Source organism: Spermophilus citellus, assembly GCF_964194105.1.
Source record: "Spermophilus citellus genome assembly, chromosome: 1".
NCBI classification, from domain to species: Eukaryota; Metazoa; Chordata; class Mammalia; order Rodentia; family Sciuridae; genus Spermophilus; species Spermophilus citellus.
The window spans coordinates 73,633,097-73,652,316 of NC_138182.1; the positions used below are offsets into that span (position 1 = coordinate 73,633,097).

At 35.8% G+C, this 19,220-nt stretch overlaps 1 protein-coding gene across 2 annotated transcripts in view; it reads left to right on the forward strand.

Moving 5' to 3' along the window:
* The window catches only part of MICU2 (mitochondrial calcium uptake 2), a 113,194-nt gene that overhangs the window by 50,938 nt on the left and 43,036 nt on the right, over positions 1–19,220 (forward strand). For both annotated transcript variants that reach the window (XM_081304261.1, XM_081304262.1), the window contains exons 3-4: positions 17,298–17,329; positions 17,570–17,645. In XM_081304261.1, the coding sequence (XP_081160387.1) occupies positions 17,298–17,329; positions 17,570–17,645 (108 nt within the window). The remainder of the gene's footprint in view (positions 1–17,297; positions 17,330–17,569; positions 17,646–19,220) is intronic.

Consider the following 19,220-nt stretch of genomic DNA (forward strand, 5'->3'; position numbering starts at 1 on the left):
CAACAAAACAAAGAAAAACAGGGCCAACCCAGTGACCCATGGTCTTAGTGTATGAACAGAAAGATACAAAACAATCTAAGAATTATTAAATCTTAAATTCATTTTTACCTGGTATTTATCTTTTTGGCCTTTTGCAAATAATACACTTTATTAATAGCAAAAGATGTGGCTATGTAAAAACCATCTCTCCAAGGTACTTTCAAGTGGATAGTGGCTGGTCATTCTCCCTGGTTCCTTGATAGGCATTGGAATCCTCCATGTGTGCACTAAAAACCATAGAAACATACTCCTTTGAGACTTTGGTTATCCAGCTAAAACCATTTTCTCTTCTTTCAAGTTTTTTTCTACTGAGTTCCTTTATCTTTCTAGGCTATAGTTAAATTACAGTGACCTTCATTCTTTAACCATCCACATTCCATGCTTATCAAAAAGGATGTCTGGGGCTGGGGTGTAGCTTATTGGCACAGCGCTTGTCTTAACATGTACATATGAGATACTTTTCCATCCTCAGCACCACATAAAATAAAAAAATAAATAAAATAAAGGCGTGCTGTCCATCTACAACTACAAAAAAAATTTTTTTCAAAAAAGGATGTCTGGGGGCTGGGAATGTGGCTCAGGCGGTAGCGCACTCGTCTGGCATGCGTGCGGCCTGGGTTCGATCCTCAGCACCACATACCAACAAAGATGTTGTGTCTGCTGAGAACTAAAAAATAAATATTAAAAATTCTCTCTCTCTCTCCTCTCTCACTCTCTCTTTAAAAAAAAAAAAAAGGATGTCTGATGAGAGTATGTAGAAGTTGTTCAATCTTGTTTCTTTTTCTTTTTTTTCCCCAGTGAAATGGGAAGCAGTCATCAGCTGAGAGTAAGAAAGGGGAAATACTGCAGATTTACAGAAATAGCCTTCTAAAGCTGTAAGAGTTGATAGACTGAGAAACATAATGTTTGCCAATAGATTCATTAAATTCTGCTTGAGGTTATTAGTTATTATATTCAGAACTTCAGCATGATTGTGGCTATTTTTCAGCTGCACAGGTGTCAGCATGGATTAGGCAGAGTTTTGACTTTAAGTAGGGCTGGGATTAGCCAAGAACCTGTGAAAAAAGGAAAGATAATCTTGACCATGGAAACACGGCCAGGTGGGAAATTATGACATGAGGAAGTAAGGAATAATGAAAAGATGGTAGAATCATATAAATCACAGGACCCAGTAGGATCAAAGAATGGTTAGAGTCACCCTGTGTAAATGAGCAAAAAATATAATGGATATAATTAAATAGTATCATTAAGAGCACAGGTCCCAGAGTAGGACATAAACTGAGTTTGACTACTGGCCATACCTCTTTGTACTAATGTGTCTGTGGGCAAAGTTATCTAAGCATTTCAAGCCTGGGTTTCCATCCAAGTAAAATGAGAGAGCAAATAGTACTGACTAGTAATAGTGCTATAAATATTCAGTAATATAATACAGGTAAAACATGGGGTGGGGGGCTTACACATAAGAAGCTCTGAAGTTTTACCTAGTTTTATGTAATTTTTTATTAGGAGAAAATGCAAAAATATTGGCAGTTATTGAATCATTTAATTACGAGTGATTTTAGTTTTTTAATTATTTTCTGTGTCTTTTAAAGATGTCACAGTGAGCAATATTATTTCCGTATTTGAGGCACAAAAACAAGTTTTTGTTTTGTTTTGTTTTGTTTTTGCATTCTGGGGCTCAGACCTAGGTCCTCAAGCATACTAGGCAAGCTCTATATATACCACTGAATTACATCCCCAGCCCAAATACTATTTTTAAGTACAATTCAGCCTAAGTTTGAATGATTAAAAGCTGAAAACAAAAAGTTAATGAATTTATGTAACTTTGGAAAACAAAAAGTATCTGGGTGAAGAAGAGTAGGTTTTTGCCTTAACTATTTTCTTTTTTTTTTTTAATATTTCTTTAGTTGTAGATGGACATAATATCTTTATTTTGTTTATTATTTTTTATGTGGTGCTGAGGATCAAACCCAGGACCTCACATATGCTAGGATAAGTGCTCTACCGCTGAGCCACAACCCCAGCCCACCTTAACTATTTTCTAAAATAGAACAAGCAGATGTTTGTAGCTCCTGTGTATGCCGCTAAACCTTACTGTCATTATTGGTAAAAATGTTAAAGAGAAAACTTAAAAGACAGTGCTACCCCACCCTCTAAAAAACTGTGTTCTACTGCCTATTAGGCTATAATTTTAGTTTCAGTTCTTTGAAAGCTTTTTTCCCCCATCCAGGATCCCTTTCATAATTTCTGTCCCCTAGAGTGAGGTCATAGTTTTAAGCCTCTGTTAACCTCTTAATTACTAGCCAAGTGTGTAAGCAAAAAGTTGCTACAGAATAGATGTCAGTGAGTGACTGGAAAGAGAAACCCAGTCTAACACATATCCCTATTTATACTTGCAACATGGGATATTTTATTGGAAGTAAGCAAGTAATAAACAAGTGAAGAAAGCAAGTCAGACATCATATTCAGATTAACCAGTTAGCATTAACACTTGACTCTGAAAAGGGTTAAAATTAGGCACAGAAGACCACATATTGTATGATTCTATTTATATGTTATGCCTGGAATAGGCAAATCCAGAGAAACAGAAAGTAGATTAGTGTTTTCTTAGGAGTACTAGAGGAAGAGGAGGAGTAACTGTTAAAGACTTTTTCATTCTTTTGGGGAAGATAAAAAATATCTTGAAATTAGATTGTGGTGATGGTTGCACAACTCTTTGAATATTCTAAAAACTGGTGAGCTATACAGTTTAGATGGATGAATTTTATGGATTATAAATATATTGCAGTAAAGCTACAAAAATACTAATCTTTGGCTAAGGGTGTAAGCTCAGTGGTAGAGCACACACTTAGAATGCCTTGAGGCCCTAGGTTCATTCTCCAACACACACACACACACACACACACACACACAAACAACCTTGATCCCAATGGAAAATGTTCATTTTAAAACTATTATACTTTAGTCAGATGTGGTAACATACCTGTAATCCCAGCTACTTGAGAGGCTGAAGGAGGATCAGAGTTCAACGCTGGCCCGGGCAACATAGCAAACCCATCTCAAAAAAATAAAAATAAAAATTGTTATACTTTAGAAAATAAATGGAGGGGCTGGGGATGTGGCTCAAGCGGTAGCGCGCTCGCCTGGCATGCGTGCGGCCCAGGTTCGATCCTCAGCACCACATACCAACAAAAGATGTTGTGTCCGCCGAGAACTAAAAAATAAATATTAAAAATTCTCTCTCTCTCTCTCTCTCTCTCTCTCTCTCTCTCTCTCTCTCTCTCTCCTCTCTCTCTCCTCTCTCTCCTCTCTCTCCTCTCTCTCTTAAAAAAAAAAGAAAATAAATGGAGAATGACCCTAAATAAAAACATGATTCTTTATATGCTTTTCTAATATCTGAAAACTCATTGTGGATCTAAGCAGATAGGTAAACTAAAACATATATGTAGTACAATTCAAACAGGAAAGCAACTAATGTGTAGGAGCCAGATAGTTTTTACATATTCAGAAGTTTCAAAAGCACAAATTTGTGATAAATTGATGACCTCTCCCCCCCCCCAAAAAAAAAATTAGCCATGTAGGCCTCCAAGAACACTAAGAAATCCCATTTTCCCCTTCCTCCAGTTGAACAGAAAATAGTACCTGGATAGACCAGTATCATGGGCATCATTGGCTCTCTCACAGCATTTGAACACTATACAGAAGTATCCAATTTTCCAGTCACTCCACACAAATGATTTCTACTCTGGGATTTCTTGTAAACACACACATACACACACATACATACACACACACACACACACACACACACACACCTGGCATGGAGCCCAAGAAAGATTTTCTTATTTGTCAAACCACAGGGTGGCAGATAACTTAAAACTTAATTGTCCCTGGCTCATCACTAACCTACCCCCAACTGGAAGGTATGCATATCCCAGTTAGAAAAAAGCAGGTTTTTAAAGCTCATAGAATCTCATTTTCATTCTTGGAGGTGGACTTTACCACCACCACCCACCTAGGGGAGATTTAAAAAGAATCTGCCTCTTCTCTTCTTGTATTCATCAAACATACTTCTATTTATCAACTTACTCATTTCTGCTTTCACTGCTGAGAGACATCTGCAAAGGTAAGCAGTTCTAACCCCGTGCTTTCCTTTCTGAATGATATAAAATTAGGCACAGAGGACTTCGTATTATATGAATCTATTTACAAAATCACTAAAAAGAACAGATGAGTTACAGGAAAGACTGTAATAGAATAAAAGTTTTTAAATAATCATTATTTTCATAGTCTAACCCCAAGACACATTATTACTTTTCCAATAACCTCTATGGAATAATTCTAAATTTGAGATTCTTTGGGATTCCATCAAGTTTAATCCTCCTTTATGAGATTTATATATAACAAATAAAAAGTAAAATAAGATAAAGCATTTAATACAAAAAAAAATGATTCATCTTCCCAATTTCAATAGGAAAAAAATAAAACTTTTTTTTTTGGATTTTTCTTTCTAATAGTCATAAACATATGGCTTCTATTTTTTTGTGGGTTTTTTTTTCTGTTTTAATGAGAAACCAAAAGAACTGTTTACTATTTGTTTTTTAAAGATCATTAATCTATACCAATTTATACTATTTTAGAATATGGCATCAAGAGGCATTTACCTAAAAGATTTATTTAGTGCCAAAAACATACCAGCCTCTCCTATTTCACAGTTGAAGCATTTCATTTAGTTCCCAGTTAATTCTATAATATATTTATAAAACAGAGGCTGCTACAAAAGTAACATGTTCTAACTCTGTGCTTTACAATGGCTGGATTTTGATTGGAGTTTGTAGATATGTAAACATATCTGATACAACAGATAACTCAGATCAGTCTGGTATTTATAATAAATACTCTGGGATATAAGCAATAAATAAGATGTGGGCCCTCAAGTTTCTTTAGTTTTAGGGATAAAACTTATTCCTTTCTTGGGGCTGGGGTTATGGCTCAGTGGTAGAGTGCTAGCCTTGCACATGCAAGTCCCTGGGTTCAATTCTCAGCACCACATAAAAATAAATAAATAAATAGGTAGGTAGGTAGGTAGATAGATAAATAAATAAATAAAATGCAGTTATTGTGTACAACTACAAAAAATAAAATTTAAAAAAACTAATTCCAGTCTTTATTTAAAAGTTAATTCTTAAGGTTCTGTCTTCATGCAGTCTTCTTTCATTTTTTATTGTCTTCCTTAATGAACTTATCCACATCAGTGATATCCCTGTTCCCCAAACACTGATATCTGTATCTTTTTATTTCCAGACCAGACTTCTCACTTAATCACCAGACCCATGTATTTGCCTCTTTTCGGCATCTCTAGGAAATACCTAAAGCAGCTCAAGTCAGCAACTTGAAATAACTGCAGATGCCCTATTCCTGCCACTGTCTTAACACACACACACACACACACACACACACACTTGCTTTATATACAGTTTCTCTATTAATGTATAACAGCATTGGGACCTGTCTTATTTGACACACTACTCAACCAAGCACAATTCCTGGCACAATTGAGTAGATTAATAATTAATAATATATCAGTACAAATTATTAAAATTATAATTTTATTATAATTTTTACTGGTCTCACTGTTAAGCCTTGGGTACACAATGGTGAATAAAACAAATACTATTATTATATTAATAGAATTCACAGTCTAGTGTAAGATCTAGGTATTATACTATCTTAAGGGTAGTAAGGTTTCATCAGAGAGAGCAATGAGAGTCAGGACTTCAAAGAAGTTTGAGAAGAATAGATAGAATTTCATTAGAACTAAAGGAAGAATATTCCATATTCAGTTAAATGCTATAGTAGATTGTATTTTCAAAAATGACTAGAGTAATATTTCTGGCCCCACATGCTCTTCCAGAAATTTGTCATTTTCCATCAAGAAGCAGAGCTTGTGTTTCTTCCTCTGGAACCTTTTTGACTACCTCAACTTATAGAGTATGAGTAGAAGTGACATTATGGTTCTTAAGAAACTAGGTCCTAGGGCTGGGGTTGTAGCTCAGTGGTAAAGCACTTGCCTCACATGCATGAGGCACTGGGTTCAGTCCTCAGCACCACATAAAAATAAATAAAGATATGTGTCCATCTACAACTAAAAAAAACTTTTTAAAAAAACTGGGTCCTAAAAGACAGTATATATATGAATCCAGTTGCCAATATTATTCTTAATAATGGAACATTGAATGCTGTGTGCTTAAGATCAGCAACTAAGAAAGGCTGGCTGTTCTCACTAGTATTCAGCATTGAACTGGAAGACCTAGCCAGGACAGAAAGGCAAGAAAAAGGTAAGATTTGCAGATATAAATAGAAGAAATAAAGCTGCCTTTATTTGTAGACAGCATGATTGCTGTGTAGCAATTCTTAAAAGATCTATAGATAATAAAGCCACTAGAAGTACTAAGTACTTTATCAGAGTCACAGGATACAGCATCACTATACAAAAATCAAAATCAATTTATTTCTTTAGAGTAGCAATCTCAGATCCATCATGCTGAGTTTCTGAAAGTCTCTATCCCTATGCCTTATCCCCACTTTCTAGCAAATTACCAACCCCTTACTCCCCAGGAAACTAGAAATCATTAAGAAGATTTACCTCAGCATCTTTCTCATCACAGAAAAGAGTGGCAGGACCTACTGTCCAGTCCTATTAACTCTTCAAATCTTGACTTAAACAACCCTTACTTGGAGAAGCTTTCCTTTATCTATTCCCCCCAAGAAGGAGAAAGCTATGTAATTTCTTAGCTTCTGTATTTCATCTTGAGGTAAGGTTGGGGTTTTGCTTGTTTATTTTTGATACTGAAGATTGAACCCAGGGATGCTGTACCACTGAGCTACATCCCCTCCCCTTTTTATTTACTTATTTATTTTATTTGAGACTGTCTCACTAAATTGTCAAGGCTGGCCTCAAACATGATTCTCTTGCCTCAGAGTCCTAAGTCACTGGGATTACAGGTGGGCCACCATGCCCAGCTTTAGATCAGTTTTTAAATTATAATTAATTTGCTGTGTCTAATATTGTTTGTATTAATTGTTTCACATTATTTACAGTTGCAAAACAGGGTCTCTCTTTTTTATCTCTTGAAACCATTTAAATGTTATTTCAAGACCCTACTTGGCAAGGAAGCCAGTTTTAGGCATTTTAGGAGTTCACCATTTGTCTCCGTCTAGAAAAAAAAATACAACTGGAGAATGCTTTTGCACTTTTTTAAATACTGCAGCAAAAATATGCCATGTATTTTGTGTAAAGAAAGTAGCACCATTAAATTTCCCTCTTTTTTTTCCTACTTGCCACTTTTATTAGTGATACAAGTTGAGATGTTTTGTTAATGCATCATTTCTGCCTTGGTTTCCACAATAGTTATGACTGAATAAAAACAAGTATTGGAGTAATCAACTTTGACACACTAATTCTGATATTAATGTTAAATTATTCCATATATTTATGAAAAATTTAGAAAATGATGAAAATATCTCTATTGTTGAATGTTTATGATTCAAAAAACTATTTACCTTAGCATAATGAAATTGAATTAAATACTTTTGGTAGGAGTTGGGGTTGTGGCTCAGTGGTAGAGTGCTTGTCTAGAATGTGTGAGGCACTGGGTTCGATCCTCAGCACCACATAAAAATAAACAAAATAAAGGTCCATTGACAACTAAAAAATATTTTTTAAAAATACTTTTGGTAATAATTTTATAATTATGATTATCAAATGACTATTTTGACTAGAGGCAAGGCTTTGTTTGACCTGTAGCAATACCTAATATATACAAATACAGTATTATTTTCAGTATTAAAAAGGGCTACTTGCCTGTAACAAGCTATGTATACATAGTTTTTATATCTAAAATCCTCTGTAAATAGGGAAAAATACATGGTGGAATTTCTACAATAAGTGGACACCTTTAAAAACATTCTACTTGATGAGCCAAAATTTCATGATAATGCTTAAAGCTTTATGCCCCCCCTCCTGCAAAAACATAAATAAATAATCAACCAACCCACAATGTATTTTTATTATTTCATATCAATACAATAAAATTTTATAGCCTCAGTTTTATGTCTACCTTTTTTGCTATTTTTTCCATTCTAGATATTTCCATATATGAGTGCACAAAAAGAAAGAATGTGAAGATGATGACAGAATTTTTTTAATGTGTGTGAATATGAAAATAACCAAAGAAAGAAGTAGGAGTTCTTGCTCTGCCCTGCGCGCGCATGCGCGCGCGCGCGCGCACACACACACACACAAAAAAATTAAAGTATGAAGATGATTGAATATTTTTAATGTGTGTGGATGTGAAAATAGCCAAAGAAGCAGAAATTCTTCTTTTGCCCCCCCCAACACACAAAAAATTAGATTGTTTACAGATGGATTTTCTTCATAAATAGAGAAAGTGGCTCCCAAATACTTATGATCTTACCTTGTTATTGCTGTCAAGAGGGCAAAGATCATGGCTCCTGGTGTAGTGGATCAGACTTTGGACCACTTATTTTGCTGCTTAAGTTTCCTTCCTGAACACGTGGAATAAAAGTAGACAACCATCTACCAAAAAACCCTCCCAGACCATTCTGGATTTGAAACACCACATCCCTTCTTCTTACTTTGGGGAAAGTGTATTAACTTAGGAAAAAGAAAGATAATAGGTATTTTCTGCCATTTTTTCACCTTAATCTAAAAATGAAGTTCATGTAAGAGAGTGCTGCCAAACTTCTTACTAACATCATTTCTCTAATTGATTTCAACTTGAAAATGCATTTCACAAACTAAGCTGCATTATTAGTTTCTCCATTTTTTATAATCAGATTCCCATATGTAAGTATCAAACATCTTGTAATTGACATTGTTACTATTTTGAATTATAGTTTAAAAAAAAAACAGCAGGACCGACTTTATAATATCTTGCTTAATTGGCTCTCTTTAGAGTTGAAAGTAAGTACAAGGAGCTGAAATCTACTTTCATGGAGCTCAGTTGCTTTTTTGAAAAATCTATATGAGAAAACAAATCCTCCAGTGTTGATATCATGACCTAACTCCTCTTGTTATTTTTTTTCCTAATGTAAGATGAAGTTAATAACCACCAGAAGGCTAGAATCCAGATGAGAAGACATGAAATCTTTTAAATTTTTTTTCAGTTATTTGTTCAGCAAATGATTAAATGCTAAACACTGTATTGTATAACAGTAAGAAAGATATGGATTCAGCCTTAGTATGTTTTATAATTTATTTCTTACCTACAATCCAGCATTATATTATTTTGTTAATTTATGGTTTTATTGTTGTATGACATTTATACATGATATTGAATTTTTTGGCTTTTTTTGTTGTTGTTTGTTTGTTAACAGGGATTAAACCCAGGGGCACTCAACCCCTGAGCCATGTCATGTCCCTAGCCCTTTCTTGTATTTTAATTTTTTTTTTAGACCTAATTTCTTTTTATTTTTATTGGTTGTTCACAACATTACAAAGCTCTTGACATATCATATTTCATACATTAGATTGAAGTGGGTTATGAACTCCCAATTTTTACCCCAAATGCAGATTGCAGAATCACATCTGTTACACATCCACAATTTTACATAATGCCCTATTAGTTACTGTTGTATTCTGCTACCTTTCTTATCCCCTACTATCCCTCCTCCCCTTCCCTCACATCTTCTCTCTCACCCCATCTACTGTAATTCATTTCTCTCCTTGTTTATTTTCCCATTCCCCTCACAATCTCTTATATGTAATTTTGTATAGCAGTGAGGGTCTCCCTTCATTTCCATGCAATTTCCCTTTTCTCTCCCTTTCCCTCCCGCAAATAGTGATAATTTAAGTTCCTCTTTTCCTATTTTTATGCCTTTAATTTCTTTCGTCTGTCTAATTGCTCTGGCCAGTGTTTCGAGAACTATATTGAACAGAAGTGGTGAGAGAGGGCATCCCTGTCTTGTTCCAGATTTTAGAGGGAATGCCTTCAATTTTTCTCCATTCAGAATGATGCTAGCCTGAGGCTTAGCATACATTGCTTTTACAATGTCCAGGTAAGTTCCTATTATCCCTAGTTTTTCTAATGTTTTGAACATAAAGGGATGCTGTACTTTGTCGAATGCTTTTTCTGCGTCTATCGAGATGATTATATGGTTCTTATCTTTAAGTCTATTGATGTGGTGAATAACATTTATTGATTTCCGTATATTGAACCATCCTTGCATCCCAGGGATGAATCCTACTTGATCATGGTGCACAATTTTTTTGATGTGCCTTTGTATCCGATTCGCCAGAATTTTATTGAGGATTTTTGCATCTAGGTTCATCAGAGATATTGGTCTGTAGTTTTCTTTCTTTGAGGTGTCTTTGTCTGTTTTCGGAATCAGGGTGATGTTGGCCTCATAGAATGAATTTGGCAGAGCTCCCTCTTTTTCTATTTCCTGAAATAACTTGAAAAGTATTGGTATTAATTCTTCTTTAAAGGTTTTGTAAAACTCCGCTGTATACCCATCCGGTCCTGGGCTTTTCTTCATTGGTAGTCTTTTGATTGCTTCTTCTATTTCATCCATTGATATTGGTCTGTTTAAATTGTGTGTATCCTCCTGACTCAGTCTGGGAAAATCATATGACTTAAGAAATTTATCGATGTCTTCACTATCTTCTATTTTATTGGAATATAGGTTTTCAAAATAATTTCTAATTGTCTTCTGTATTTCTGTAGCATCTGTTGTGATATTGCCTTTCATCCCGTATGTTAGTAATTTGAGTTCTCTCTCTTCTTCTCTTTGTTAGCATGGCTAAAGGTCTGTCTTTATTTTCTCTTTGTTCTGTATATTGGATATCTTCATAACAATGTGTCTTGGCGTTGGTCTACTGTGATTTTGTATGCTCGGTGTCGTGTATGCATCTACAACAGGATCTTATTTATTTTTTCGAAGAACCAACTTTTAGTTTTGTTAATTTTTTTCAATAGTTTCTTTTGTTTCAATTTCATTGATTTCCGCTCTGATTTTAATTATTTCTTGCCTTCTGCTACATTTGCTGTTGTTGTTCTCTTCCTTTTCTAGGGCTTTGAGATGAAGTGTGAGCTCATTTATTTGTTGGTTTTTTCTTTTTTTGAGGAATGTCCTCCAGGCGATGAATTTCCCTCTTAAAACTGCTTTCGTTGTGTCCCATAGATTCCGATATGTTGTGTCTGTATTTTCATTTATCTCTAAGAATTTTTCGATTTCCTCCTTTATGTCTTCTGTAACCCATTGATCATTCAGTAACATATTGTTCATTTTCCATGTGATGTAGGATTTTTCCTTCCTTCCTTTTATCATTGATTTCCAGTTTCATTCCTTTATGATCAGATAAAATGCATGGTATTATCTCCACCCCTTTATATTTACTGAGGGTTGCCCTATGGAATAATATATGGTCTATTTTTGAGAAGGATCCATGTGCTGCTGAGAAAAAAGTATATCCATTTGATGATGGTTGATATATTCTATATATGTCAGTTAAGTCTAGCTTATTGATTGTGATATTGAGTTCTATAGTTTCTTTATTCAACTTTTGTTTGGAGGATCTGTCCAATGGTGAGAGAGGTGTGTTGAAGTCACCCATAATTATTGTATTGTGGTCTATTTGATTCTTGAACTTGAGGAGAATTTGTTTTATGAATGTCGCAGCATCATTATTTGGTGCATAAATATTTATAATTGTTATGTCTTGTTGGTGAATGGTTCCTTTTAACAGTATATAATGTCCTTCCTTATCCCTTTTGATTAACTTAGTCTTGAAGTCGATTTTATTTGATATGAGGATGGCCACCCCTGCTTGCTTACAAGGACCATGTGCGTGGTATATTTTTTCCCATCCTTTCACCTTCAGCCTGTGTATGTCTTTTCCAAGCAGATGTGTCTCCTGGAGGCAGCATATTGTTGGATTTGTTTTGTTTTTTTAATCCATGATACCAGCCTATGTCGCTTTACTGGAGAGTTTAAGCCATTAACATTTAGAGTTACTATTGATATATGATTTGTACTTCCAGCCATGTTTGATTATTTATCTTTTTTTTTTTAATTTAGTTTGTTTCTCTATGATTAGCTTTTCCCCTGCCCTCTGTCTTTACTGAGGCACTTCCCACTGATGGTTTTGGTTATTGTTTTTCATTTCTTCCTCGTGTAGTGCTTTGCTCAAGATGCTTTGCAATGCTGGTTTTCTGGCTGCAAATTCTTTTAACTTTTGTTTATCATGAAAGATTTTTATTTCGTTGTCATACCTGAAGCTTAATTTTGCTGGATACAGAATTCTTGGTTGGCATCCATTGTCTTTCAGTGTTTGAAATACATTGTTCCATGACCTTCTTGCTTTCAGCATCTGTGATGAAAAATCCGTTGTTCACCTTATTGGTTTACCCCTGAATGTAATCTGCCTCCTTTCTCTTGTAGCTTTTAATATTTTCTCTTTGTTCTGTATATTGGATATCTTTATAACAATGTGTCTTGGTTTGGTCTACTGTGATTTTGTATGCTTGTTGTCCTGTATGCATCTACAATTTGTATATCCGTTTTCTTTTTTATTTCTGGAAAGTTTTCTGTAATTATTTCATTCAGCAGTTTACTCATTCCCTTGGTTTGAATCTCTATACCTTCCTCTATCCCAATAACTCTTAAGTTTGTTTTTTTTATGTTATCCCATATCTCTTGGATGTTTTTCTCATGATTTTTTACCTGCCTTTCTGAGTTGGCTAGACTCTTTTCAAGATGATATATTTTGTCTTCATTATCTGACGTTCTGGCTTCTACTTGCTCCACTCTGTTAGTGATACTCTCATTTGAGTTTTTAATTTGGTTTATCGATTCCTTCATTTCTAGAATTATTATTTGATTTTTTTATAATCTCTATCTCCTGATAAAGATGCTTAACTTCTTCTTTTATCTGTTTATGTAATTCATTTTCAATGTGTTCTTTCACTGTTTGAATTTGCTGTCTCATATCCTCTTTAAGGTTCCATTCCATCTGTCTAAGGTATTCCTTGAGTTCTTTATATGACCATTTTTCTGATGACTCTAGGTCCTCCTGAATATTTAGGCTGTCCTGCATTGTTTGTACTCCTTTTCTTCCTTGCTTTTTCATGCTGCTCATGTTACTTCTTGTTCTGTTTGACTGCTGAGTTACTGTTTACTCCTATAAATTTATTTGATGCTTGGGAGGAAAGGTATTAGAAGGGAAGGGAAGAAGTCACTAAAGAGAAGGAGAGTAAGCAGGTAGAATTCAAGGAAGGGGGAATAAGAAAATTGAAAAGAAATGAAAAGACAAAAGAAGAAAAAAATAGAAAAGAAAAAAAGAAAAAAAAATTTTTAAAAATAATAATAAAAAAATTAAAATTAAAAGAAAAAAATTTTTTTAAAAAGTTGAAAAAAATTTTAAAAAGCAACAAGAAAGAAAAATGAAAATGAAAGAAAAAACCCAAATCAAAAAAAAAAAACTAATAAATGCAGTCTTAGAGTTTGATTAACTTCTCTTCCCGTAGGTGGAGCTGTGCCCACCAGGCCAAGCTTCTCCTGTCAATACGCAGGAATCAATCACTGTGCAGCAGCTCCTCCTCCCAGACTGGCGAGTCTGCAATCCTGAGTGCCTAGGGCCTCCTCTTGTGTCTAGTCACTTCCCCACTTTTCCTCTAGCCAGGCCCCTCTCACGGGTGCCGCTCACCACAATACTGGCTACACACCAGGTCTGCTGCTCCCGGGAGCCCTGTTTTCATGAACGACTGGGCACACTCTCCCTGTTTGCCATTCCCTCAGATCCTAAGTTTGTAGAGCTTGGGGCTGAGAATCCTCAGCGAAATTTACTTGCCCTCCAGTAGCCACGCCCCCGGTAGCTGGTGCAAGAGACCTCAGTTGTCAGCACTGGTGGGAGCGGTAGCCGGCAGTTCTGCGCTGTGGGTCCCACACCACTTCTGATTCCCTCGGTCTGGCTATCGCACTCACGGGAGAGCTAGGAGGGGCCCTTAAGGTTTCCCCGATGTGTGGAGAGGGAAGGCTAGGGGATTACACACCTGTAGCCGCAGGTTTCAATGAAGTTATCTCCTCCGCCGCAGTCTGGTGACGTCAGTTCTCTGCCATGGTGGTATCTCTTGCAAATGGCGATAGTTCGTTTCCCTTTGCGGGTGACCAATGCAACGGGTGGGTCCTGACTGTCTCTCCCAAGCCCCGTTTCAAACCTGTGGCCACTACCTATGAAGGCTCGGTTGGCATTTACCTCCGTAGGATCAGAAGGGCCGACCAGTTGTTTCAGCGGGATGGATTAGTGCTGAGTCACAGCTGTTGGTCTGCGGGAAGCAGGCAAACGGGAGCTTGAATTCAGCCAATCCGGGCTCAGTGTGTGTTCTGAGAAGCCCAGACTGTTCTCCCCAGATCCACGTCAGCTCAGCATTGCCTAGTGATCCTGAGCAAACAGCATTTAGACTGTTTATGACTCCCTATGCCCGCACAGCTGAAGAGGTCAGAGACTTGATCTCTCCGCGCCCACCGCCATGTTGGATCCCCTCTTGTATTTCAAAATATAAAGTATTTTACATATTTTAAATATTTTATATTATTCAAGGTTTTTCTGAATTGCTTAAAGCCTTACTAAGTGGCTGAAGCTGGCTTTGAACTCGCCATCTTCCTGCCTCAGCCTCCTGAGCCATGGCTTAATGATTTGATAGCTGGCCTTCTAGTTGCAAAGAAGCAAACGTTACCTTCTTTCCTTGCTCAGTTTCAAGGAGAAGGATTTTTTCCTTTTTAAGCACAAAGATTTTTAAAAGACCTAGATTGGTTTAGCAAATATAAGACCTCTTAGAAATCATCTTGTTTCTTAAAAACCCCTACAAACCATCTATATTGCTCTCTCAAATTCTCAGTCCTCTTCTACCTTCAAAATGTCAATTATTGCTTCCTGACATATGCCTTCTGAGTATGTGCAAAGATTAATCTCTTTTTAAAAAACTGATAAGATTAGCTGTGTCTCAAAGTAAAAGTGTGCATGATAATTACAGAAGGGTGACATAACTTTAAGAAAAGCCTTATGAGGCATATGATCATGATCAATTTCTTTCAAGTTAACAGAATACATATACATCTGTATATAAAGATAGGTAAGATACTTGTCACACAAACACTTAGATTTGTAAATTAAATAGTATTTTTTTTCTATCTGATAATCTAATAATATATAATGCCTATCATTAGAGTTGTCGTGGAACCAACCTAGATGCCCTTCAGTAGATGAATGGATTAAAAATGTGGCATTTATGCACAATGGAATATTACTCAGCAATAAAAGAGAATAAAATCGTGGTATTTGTAAGTAAATGGATGGAGTTAGAGAAGATAATGCTAAATGAAGTTAGCCAATCCCAAAAAAACAAATGCCGAATGTTTTCTCTGATACAAGGAGGCTAATTCATACTGGGATAGGAAGGGGAAGCCTGGGAGGAATAGAGGAACTCTAGATAGGGCAGAGGGGAAGGGAGCGGGCATGGAGTTAGAAATGATGGTGGAATGTGATGGTCATCATTATCCAAAGTACATATATGAATACACGAATTGGTGTGAATATACTTTGTATACAACCAGAGATATGAAAATTTGTACTCTATATGTGTAATATGAATTGTAAGGTATTCCACTGTCATGTAAATTTTTTTAAATTAATTTAAAAAGAAATTAGATTTATCATTGGCTGGCACATAATAGTTAACAGTTAATAAAAAGTGTCCTAAAATAGTTAACACCTTAGTTCACAAACATGATCATAGATATTTCTAAAAACTATATAGTTATGTTCACAACTAGTGTTTTGATGAATGTAAAAACAAAATCTTAACAGTTAATGAACAACAATTGTAATAGAATTCATCCCTAGTAATTTATAGTCTTGAGTTAAGCAACCGAAACTACAGAAAAGGCACATCTAAAAGCACTCATTTTTTTAACTTGTCACCTGAATTTTTACAGATCTTGTAATTGTATAGTAATTTTGAGAACAAAATCTCTGGGTACAGTTGTGCACACCTATAATCCCAGTGGCTCAGGAGGCTGAGACAGGAGTATCCTGAGTTCAAAGCCAACCTCAGCAAAAATGAGGTACTAAGCAACTCAGTGAGACCCTGTTTCTAAATAAAATACAAAACAGGGCTGGAGATGTGGCTCAGTGTTCAAGTGCCCCTGAGTTCATTCCCCAGAACCAGAAAAATAAAAATTAAAAAAAAAAGTTAAGGGCTAAGGTTGTGCCCAGTGGTAGAGCACTTGCCCCTGAGTTCAATCTCCAGTACCCAATAACAATAATAACAATAATTTTGAGAACAAGAGGTGAAGTTTGTGATGCCCATGACTTCTGTAAAAGACAAAATTTTTAATACTGTTCTATATGTGTAAAAGAAACAATGTAGTTATTTTGGAATTATAGTGCTTTGTGGGGTGGGAATGTAGCTTAGTAATAGCACACTTACCTGGCTTGCCTGATGCCCTGGGCTCAATCACCAGAACCGTGGGAAGAAAAAAAAAAAAGTTGTAGGCAGAGGGGGGGAAAAAGTGGCTAAAAACCTGAAAGAAATCTCTGTTAGCCAATAGGAAATTGTGAAAAATAATATCACCTCAGCATGGACAGTCATGTTGGCTAGCCTTTTAAATTTGACTGGCAAGTTGTTAGCATAAAGGATTTTTCAAGTTTCCAAAAAGGCAGCTTTCTAAAACATAAGTGTGATTTTTCTTTTTTAATCGATGAAAGCAAAAAGAGATTGATTTAATAATCATGTGAAGAAAGAAATTATGTGTGGCAAGAATTAATGTCTGAGAGGCTGGGGTCGTAGCTCAGTGGTAGAATGTTCACCTCACAAGTGGAAGACACTGGGTTTGATCCTCATCACCACATAAAAATAAAGTATTATGTCCATCTACAACTAAAAAAATACTTTTAAAAAAAGGATTAATGCTTGATGCAGACAACTAAGATAAGTCAAAGAAGATTTAATATGTATGAAATAGGATGGTTAAGGAATTGACTTGTAAAAAAAAAAAACTATAGCATCTTTGTGTTTATACTTAGACTTCTTTAGCTCATAATTTTGATTTAAGGATATTGACTAAAAATTGCAAACTTTTTAGAAGCATTCAGTTGTTTGTCTTGTGAATCATTAATGCCAGTTGAGTTTTATCAAGGAATATGAGTACTAAATACTGTTTCTTCTTTGCTCCAGGTAAAACTTTAGTCAAGAAGCTGGCAAAAAAGGTAAGGGAAAGGAGGGGAAGTGTTGTTTGTTTTTGGTAAGATAGTGAACTTTTGGGGCTGGGGTTGTGGCTCAATAATAGAGGGCTTGCCTAGCGTGCATGAGGCACTGGGTTCAATCCTCAGTACCACATAAAAATAAAATAAAGATATTCTGTCCACCTACAACTAAAAATATATTTTTTTAAAAGATAGTGAACTTTTATAAATCAAATTGAAAGATTTTAATATATATATTTATAGGATATCGAGGAGGTACTGGCAGGAATCCGTACAGCTAATTGTGGATCGACTTTTTTTAGAGACCTTGGTGATAAAGGTAATTTTAATTTGCTGTTAATTTTTTGGTTGCATGTATAATTTATCTTACGTATTATTAGAGAACTAAGGTATGAGATTTGTACCATGTTATTTAACAGGTGTTTTTTTAAAACAATAAATTTTTAAAAATGTAAATAAGGGCTGGGGTTGTGGCTCATTGGTGGAGCGTTTGCCTAGCATGTGTGAGGCGCTGGGTTCAATTCTCAGAAACACCTATAAATAAATAAAAAATAAAAGCCCATCAACAACTAAAAATACATATGTATGTATAAATAAATAAAAATTAAAAATTAATTAAAAAATAAAACAAAATGAAAAAGTTATTCTCATTCTTTGAACAATTTAAGGTAAATTATTAAAACATCATTGTTAATTAAAAACTGGAGAGAGGAGATGAGGTGGAATAAGAGAAATAAGGATGAGACATGAGTCTAACGAAGATGAGAAGGCCTCAGAGGTGCACCAACATATAAGGGAATAGATAGCAATAAAGTGCTCATGAAAGAAACCAGGGCCAGGAAATCCAATAAGTAGAAGAGAACCAGGAGAATTTTACCACAGAGGCCAAGAGGAGAACATATTAAAGAAGGAGCTGTCAAATAAGTAAATATCAAGTAAATTAATGAAGTTGAATAAGCTAGGACAGAGAACTGCCCATTGGATATAGCAGCTGGAAGTGCTTGATCCGTTAGCAAATACAGATCAGTAAGGAAATGGTATCTAAAGCCATATTTCAGGATTTTGAGAAAGTGAGTGGGGATGTTAAAAAAAATTAAATACAGACCCCTTGAGAGACCTATGAGCAGAGGAGTTGGAGGGTAGGTGTTGGTGTGGAGCAGAAATCTGAAGGAATGTTGGTTTGGTTTTGATGATGAGACTTCATTATCATTTGGCTTTTTTTTTTTTTTTTTTTTTTTTTTTTTTTTTTGGTCCTGGGGAGTGAATCCCAGGACACTTAACCACTGAGCCACATCCCCATTTTTTTTTCATATTTTATTTAGAGGCAGGGTCTCACTGAGTTACCTAGAGCCTCATTAAGTTGCTAAGGCTGGCTTTGAGCTCGCAATCCTCCTGCCTCAGCCTCCCTAGCCACTGGGATTACAGGGGTTTACCACCATGCCCGGCTATAATGTTACTTCTTATCTAAAGACCCCTGTTATGATTTGGATCTGGAATGTCTTCCCAAAAGCTTATGTGTTGAAAGTATAGTCCCCAATGCACAAATGTTCAGAGATGGGGATTTTAGGCAGTGATTGCATTATAAAGGCTCTGAACTCATCAGTCGATTAATTCATTTGATAATCAAGTAGATTGATCCATTGATAGCTGAACGGTCTACTGGGTGGTAGGATCTAGTAGGAGGAAGATGGTCACTGGGGACTTACCCTGAAGGGTTTGTGTTCTCTTTGGCCTATCCCTACCCTCTCATCCTTCCTTTCTTTCCTCTCCCCCTTTCCCCGTCAATCCCCTTCTTCCCCTTTGCTGTGACCTGAGCAGCTTTCTTTCACCATGCCATTCTGTCACAATATTTCTGCCTTGAAGTTAGCTGACTATGGATAGAATCCTCTGAAAC